The sequence below is a fragment of the Elgaria multicarinata genome, chromosome 11 (genome assembly GCF_023053635.1).
Source record: "Elgaria multicarinata webbii isolate HBS135686 ecotype San Diego chromosome 11, rElgMul1.1.pri, whole genome shotgun sequence".
NCBI classification, from domain to species: Eukaryota; Metazoa; Chordata; class Lepidosauria; order Squamata; family Anguidae; genus Elgaria; species Elgaria multicarinata.
This window is the reverse complement of record NC_086181.1, coordinates 19,803,187-19,811,141: the sequence shown is the minus strand read 5'-3', so window position 1 is coordinate 19,811,141 and position 7,955 is coordinate 19,803,187. Positions and strand designations below refer to the sequence as shown.

Genomic DNA, 7,955 nt, shown 5'->3' with positions numbered 1-7,955 from the left:
TTCATAACTACTCCTTGTCTAACCTAGCCTCCGGTTTGTTGGTTTGTTTGATAACTTTGAAAATACCATAGTTCAGCCTCCTTTTTTCAAGTATTTTGGTCATAATGAGGTTCAGCAAAGAGAATTTTTGGGTAACCAGGTAGGATTTATTTTTAGTCTTTCTCTGGATATATTGATCAAACCCATAGGAAAATCTGAATTTGGGGACAGACAAAAGAAAAAAAATCATAGGAGACAATTACTTATATTTGCTGGACAAAGTTAATTATATTTGCACAAATTGCATTGTCTTTTCTATTAGATGAAAAAGAACATAAAGAAACTAGAGGGGGAGAATGGAACCAATATCACAGAATTCATTCTTTTAAGCTTTGGAGACGTCCAGGAGCTGCAGATCCTTCTCTTTGTGGTGTTTCTAATGATCTACATCATGACTATGGTCGGGAACCTTCTCATTGTTATACTAGTTGCAACTGATCAAAACCTACACACCCCAATGTATTTCTTTCTTGGGAATCTGTCTTTCTTGGAGACTTGCTACAGCTCAACCATCCTCCCCAGAATGCTGGCCAGTTTTTTCAGTAACAGACAAAGTGTTTCGGTGAATGGCTGCATTATGCAGTTATGGTTTTTTGGTTTCCTAATTGCATCGGAATGTTATCTGCTGACAGCAATGTCTTATGATCGCTATGTGGCAATATGTAGGCCCCTTCATTATTCAGTCAGTATGAATTTCAAGATCTGCCTCCAGTTGGTGTGTGGCTCTTTTTTTGGCAGTTTTGTGATCAACATGATGTTGTTAGTATTTATACTGCAGTTACGTTTTTGTGGCCACAATGTGATTGATCATTTCTTTTGTGATTTCATTCCAATGGTGAATGTTGCCTGTAGTGATACACATCACATAAAACTTCTATCAGTTGTTCTGACCTCTATCAGCACCTTGCCTCCATTTGGTATAACAATAGCATCGTATGGATGTATCATTAATGCCATTTTTGGAATCCCATCCACGACAGGGAGGCAAAAGGCCTTCTCTACCTGCTCTTCTCATCTCATTGTAGTGACCATTTTCTATGGAACCCTCATCACTGTGTACATTTTGCCAGACACCAATGAACTGAGAGAGCTGAACAAAGTCTTCTCTGTGTTTTACACCATCCTAACACCTCTAATCAATCCTCTCATATACAGCCTAAGGAATAAAGAGGTTATGGAAGCCATGAAGAGAGCAGCCTTCAAATGTGTGACCAGCATAAGAGTTCTTTGAACTCTTTTAAAACTGTGTGTTGATACTTTTCTATACCATAAAGACAAGGCATTTCTGTGCTCAACACTATAGGTATTAGACATGGGCTGCTCTTTTGTGTTTTGTGCTTCTTATTTTTTCCAGGAAACGTATGTTCTTAAAAATCAAAGTTGGCATTTTTTGGTGTGTGTGTGTGTGTGAAAGTAGCTCACCTTGCCTAGGGCACAAAATAGTCTGGCACCGGCCCTGATGGTTGTGATAATTTACTTCTCCAATGCTGTTAATTCACACCAACTTATATCCGAAACTGCACATTTTTGTAAGGAGCTTTTATCCTTTACTTTGCTGATGGACACCTGTGAATCTCCAGTTTATAAAAATAGTGGTTCCCTAACATTTTGCTCTAAAAGGGCAAAATTGGGATTGGGGTGCTCTCACCCCATTTCACCCCATTCCAGCAAACTGTCAGAGAACACAGCAGATCTCTATTTTTATAAACTGGACATGCACAACTGTGCATCAGCAAAATAAAGGATAAAAGTTCCCTCCACAAATGGGCAGATCCTCCTGCCCTGGATAATTCAGGATTTTTGCTTCTCCTCAAAACATAATGGGGGACGGGGGAGCTATTACTCCCCTCCCCCTTCCCAGAAGTATGTTTTTTCTGGGACTGAAAATCTGGATTTTAGAGACAGCCAGCTGTGCCATATAACACTGAAGGAGCAGAGCTGATTTCGTTATACTGCGGAGAATAAGAGCAATGCACCTTCCTTCCATGCTTGTCAAGATGAAGCCCAAGTCCTTAATATTTGAGCCTTAACAAACTCAAATATGAAGTTGCTGATCATCTACAATCTGAAGAGGGATTTTAGATTTTGAGGGTTGTATTCCCTCCAACCACTACATGGATTTAACTGACATTTTTGCATAGTACACTACCCCAGATTAACTTCTGACACGTTTCTCTTTCCTTCTGTTCTCTGTTTCCAGTGTGTTTTGATCAAGCAAGTGAGAGATCTGGCTAAACCAAACTTTATGTTTTCAGAAATGGGGCTCAGGCATTTCTTCTTTTTCCCCAGAATCCTATGTTGAGCACCTAGTAGTGACTAATTTATTGTCTAACATTTATATCTTGAGATTGGGTCTAAAGTGCAGATCTCATGTATACAATATTGGGCCTATTATTATTATTTTTTGTATTTTTCATACTTTTTTGACAACCCCATCCATTCATATAGCCCATGCTTTTTGTACTATCTAGCGTAATGATGATTTCTGCAGAAGACCAAAAGATTGTACACTATTTTGTTACATTTTGGTTGATCCCAATAAAAGATAGCACCTAACTGTTGATTTTGGATTTTTTCTTCCTGCCCAATACCAAATACACCAATCTTTGGATATCCACAAAAAAAATCTGTAACTTATCCCTATGATCAGCCTCCATATGAAACATTTGGAAAGTGCCCAAGGTGATATCATTTAAAAGGGGAGAATCTCAAATTGGTGCATGTGAAAAATTACCAGGCAGTTAACTTAGGGTGAAATCCTCTGCAAGTTTAGTCAGGAAAAAGTTCTACAGCTTCCCCACATTCCATAGCCAACCACACCATCTGGGGAATGCTGGGAGTTGTAGGATATTTTTTCTTATCTAAACAGACACAGGATTGCACCCTTCATGTTTGTTCCAGGGAAATAGATGGGAAGTGTGTTTCAAAATGATACTGTCAAACATATAGAGGACAGGTCTTGCTCAAAAATAGTCAGCACAACTTCTGAAAAGGTAAGTCCTGTTCCCTTAACCTTTAAGAGCTTTTTGAGAGTGTCAACAAGTAGTGGTGTTAGCAGAACCACCTCCATTTTTAACAGGAAACTGTAAAATCTCCATTGCACACCAAGCAAAATGTCATAATGCCCTGTATGATAATGTCTCCTTGTGTGCGTCCTTGCATCCTTGATTACTAATATAAACAAGAGTCCTGGCTCCAGCTGTCTGTGTCGAAGTTAACTCTCTGTAACTTACTGTCAGGCCAAAGGTATTGTTTACAGGACTGTTTAGCATAATTAGCTATGCCTCAGTGTTATGTTTTGATTGGTTAATGCTGCTACTGGGCCCTGCCCCTTGAAAGCTTTAATACTGTACCATATTCCCTATGTCTTTTGTCTGATTGCTCCCTTTGAAGAGACCAGGCCTTGATTACTAATCAATAAAGCGCTTTTGAACCCTCTGTCGCTGGAATGGTGGAGTCGTGCTTAAGGGCTGTTTGGATCTCGTCCTTGGGTGAAAAGAACATTGATCTAACAAATGGCGCCTGACTCGGATCTACCCCAAGACGGATTCATGCCTGCCAGTGGAGCCTAGATTGAGAAGCGATCGCCAAGAGAGATTTCTCTTGCCTCAAGTAGGTTAACATGCACTGTGCAGACATGGAGACCGAATTGACGGGACCATTCGAGCCAAGGTTACAAAATCGACTCCACCCGACAGATGGAAGGGAACAGGCAACAACAATTTGCAATCAGACGTGATTAGAAAGGGCGAAGACGGGAGACGGCTATTTGGTGAGTGAAACCTTTAATCCCATGGACCCTGACGGGAAATGGAGGGAGTGGGTGTTCACAATTGACCTCAGAAATGGGAAGCTTATAGTTCGTATTGGAAAAGAGTCCCCGAGCCCTTTGGTTAAAGTTGTTGTCTTTGGGAAGCTTTCATTGAAATTGAAAAAGAGGAGTTTGAAACTGTAACAGTGTAACAATGAGTTTAAAATGTTTGTGACTGTGAATGGATGTCCTTTTTATGTTAGATTGCCCCTTGTGGATTTTTTGAACTTGATCCAAAGTTAATTTCAGCTGTGTCATTGGAATCAATTTGCAAACATAGAAATGTAATTGAGTAAATGTACCTCTCAAAGGATCGCCCTTTAGTGTTGGAATGTGAATTACAGAAAAGTTGGTGTTGTGTTAAAGTGAAAGGAAAAAATTGTCAGTTTGTGTTTTCCACCCGGCCCAAGTGAATGAAAGTTAAGTTTTTGTTTTCCTTCTGTGGCTAGATTGGTGTTACATCCCTCCTATGCTTAGCAGCTAGAGATAAGCAGTTTTATTTTCAGTGAAAGTTTTTGTTTTAGATTTTGAAGACTTTGTGTATTTTGTCTTTCACAAACCTCAGATAATTAGAAAATGTAGAACCCCATTTTCACGGAAGAAATGTCTTCCATAGCTTTGAAGATTCACTGCCTGAGTTGAAAAGCTCAAGTCCTTGTACAAATAGTTTTGCCAACCGTTTTGCCAAGATGGGAGAAAGAAAAGTATGTTGTTAAAAGTGGATAAGAGAAATGTCTGAAAAGAGAGAGAGAGAGAGAAGGCTGTGCAAAAGAGATAGTTTGAAAGACTTTTAAAAAGGTTGTTTTGGTTGTTTTGCAAAGATGTTGATTTGAAGTGAAGTTGATTTGAAGAAGAGTAAAGTATGTGAATAGCAGAGGTGAAGAAGAGGAGAAATTGAAATGTAGTGAAAAAGGAAAGTGTTTGAAGGTTAGTGTACGTGGCATGGTTTTTGACCAGAAGGAAAAGGGGGGTGAAGAAGCCCTGCCTTGAAAAAGTTAGTGAATGGACAATCTTGCATCCTCTGCTGATGAAGATTGGAAATACTGAATTGCTATATTTTTGTGTGTGTTTTGAACGTTGTGTTCTGAAAATTGCCCAGTGGCTCTTTTTTTGGGGGGCAGAGATATTCTAACTTTGGCCTAATAGAACTTTTGAAATGCTTTGAGCCCTGAGCCTGAGCCCTAAATGCAATTACAATTGAAGCCTAAAAGCACCCCTGTGTTCTTGCATCAGTATCCTTTGAAATTAGAAGCCAGAAGAAGAATACAGCTATTGCTTTTTAAAAATGGACTTGTGAAATGATTAAAGCAATTAAAAACTCCAGCTTGCATTACTGTGTTTGCACTACCAGCCTCAAGTGTGCTGTGCCAAAAACGTGGCACAGACCAGTGGAGTACAGTGGAAGAAGCTGACACCTGAACCCTGCCTGCCAGTCCAGATATGAGATCAACCTCCTCGTGGACCCAAGGCTTGCCTCATTGAATCCTGCCACGTTGATACCTGAACTACAAAGAAGAAGTTCCAGAGAATGCCTTGAAGTCTTGCAACTTGGCACCAAACCTCGCCCAGACCTATACGATGACCTCGAGTTGTTTACTGATGGATCCAGCTACAATTGTACAACAAGCAGCTGAACTCGTAGTATGCACAGAAGCCCTGATGCTTGTTTCAGGCAAAAGACTATATTTACTGATTCAAAATATCACATGGACAAATTTGGAAAGAAAGAAGATTTGTGACTGCCCATGGAGAATTAACAGTTGATCTGTTAAAAGCCCTGATGTTGCCAAAAGAATTGGCTAATTTGTCTACAAGCGAGCTGCCATAATTGGAGCTAGCCCATTTCTCAGTATTTGAATCCACCTTATGAAAAAGGAGACTTGGAATTAGCACAATAACTCAAAGTTTTCAAGAACCCAGAAAGATGGGATTTGTTACCCCTGATGTGCCAAGAATCATCATGACCGCCCTGTTTAAAGACCAGGTGTTTAAAGACCTCACAAGATGGACATTGATCAGACTCTTCAATGACTGAAAGACTTTTTTGAGAACCATGATCAGCCAAGGAATATAAATGCTCAGTGAATTGTTTTTACTGGCTTCATTTGTAAATGAATCAAAAGAAAAGCCCCTGCAGACATGGACTTGTTATCTTTTTTAAGAATCCAATTGACTTTGTTGAAATGTAAAAGTTTTTTTGAACACCTACTTGTTTTTGTTCAGGTTTTCTTGCCTGAAACCATAAAATCAGATCTAGAAAGCTATTTTACTTCTTAGGTAGTGTAGAACATGGCACTTTTGTCCTAAAAATAGGCTGGCATCTCATGAAGATTCCAGTCTGGAAGGCAGATAGAGTTAATAGGACCCTGAAAAGAGACCCTAGCAAAAATTAAATTAGAAATTTCCTTGAAATGGGTGGATGTATTTCCAATTGCATTGTTAAAGTCAGAAAAAGTCTTAAATTGTTTTCTTTTGAACTAATGTTTGGCTTTTCCTCTCAGTTTTTAGTGGGGGGAACAAGAAAGAATTAAATAGGAATTGGGGAATGTTTTATTCCAAGAATATGTAATTGCCCTGCAGTTTTCTCTTTTCCAGCTCCATTGTTACCTGCACCTTTCCAGAGATTGTCGTTAGAAGAACCCTGCCTATTCCAGCCTACCTGCTTAAAAGTAGGACCCCAGGATTGAGAAAGCCCTTGTTGCTTTGTACTTGTAAGTGAAATTATTATAGACACATAAATGGACACATTGTTCTAGAATAAAACATTTTCATCAACCTCTGCCTCCCCTGAGTAGCCGGAGCTCAGAGGACACAGGCAACGATTATCTGCCTTCTGGTGCACCGGAAGCCACCAGCAACATAGGCGAAGAAACCAGCACGGAGCAACCTAGGTACTCAACCCAACATTTAAAAGACACTAAAGTTATCTTACATGTGTGTGAAGATTATGTAGCTGTAATTTTGATAATTCTTACTTTAGTAGGTTCCAAGTGTTTCTTTAATTGCCATAGCAAATGTTTTTAAGAAAGGATTTGTGCCTTTTACCACTCATAAGTGACTTGGCTTCGTTCCACAATTGCCAAATGTTCTTTGCAAACGCTTATCTTCCTGCCCTGCAAAAGCTTGTGATCACCACACAAGCCAAAATATAAGATAATTAAAGGTTCAGAATTGTGTACACATACTATGATTCTACCCAAGGACTTTTAGAGCCCTACGTTAGTTGTAAAAGAAAGTTAACAAAGAATCATAGAATAGCAGAGTTGGAAGGGGCCTACAAGGCCATCGAGTCCAACCCCCTGCTTAATGCAGGAATCCACCCTAAAGCATCCCTGACAGTTAGTTGTCTAGCTGCCTCTTGAATGCCTCTAGTGTGGGAGAGCCCACAACCTCCCTAGGTAACTGATTCCACTGTTGCACTGCTCTAACAGTTAGGAAGTTTTTCCTGATGCCCAGCCGGAATCTGGCTTCTTTTAACTTGAGCCTGTTATTCCGTGTCTTGCATTCTGAGAAGAGATCTTGGCCCTCCTCTGTGTGACCACCTTTTAAGTATTTGAAGAGTGCTATCATGTCTCCCCTCAATCTTCTCTTCTCCAGGCTAAACATGCCCAGTTCTTTCAGTCTCTCTTCATAGGGCTTTGTTTCTAGACCTCTGATCATCCTGGTTGCCCTTTTCTGAACACTATCCAGCTTGTTTGCGTCCTTCTTGAATTGTGGAGCCCAGAACTGGACGCAGTACTCTAGGTGAGGCCTAACCAGGGCCAAATAGAGAGGAACCAGTACCTCACGTGATTTGGAAGCTATACTTCTCTTAATGCAGCCCAAAATAGCATTTGCCTTTCTTGCAGCCATATTGCGCTATTGGCTCATATTCAGCTTGTGATCTACAACAATTCTCGTTTGTAGTATTGCTGAGCCAAGTGTCCCCCATCTTGTAACTGTGCATTTAGTTTCTATTCCCTAAATGTAGAACTTGGCATTTATTCCTATTAAGTTTCATTCTGTTGTTTTCAGCCCAGCACTCCAGCCTATCAAGATCACTTTGAAGTTTGTTTCTGTCTTCCAGAGTATTAGCTATCCTACCAAATTTTGTGTCATCTGCAAA

At 40.0% G+C, this 7,955-nt stretch overlaps 1 protein-coding gene across 1 annotated transcript; it reads left to right on the top strand.

The window, feature by feature from the left end:
- The first annotated feature begins 301 nt into the window (after positions 1-301).
- On the top strand, positions 302-1,270 carry LOC134406690 (olfactory receptor 5G9-like). Its single transcript, XM_063138205.1, has one exon. It carries the CDS (start codon positions 302-304, stop codon positions 1,268-1,270), a length of 969 nt encoding a protein of 322 aa, XP_062994275.1.
- Positions 1,271-7,955: the final 6,685 nt, after the last annotated feature.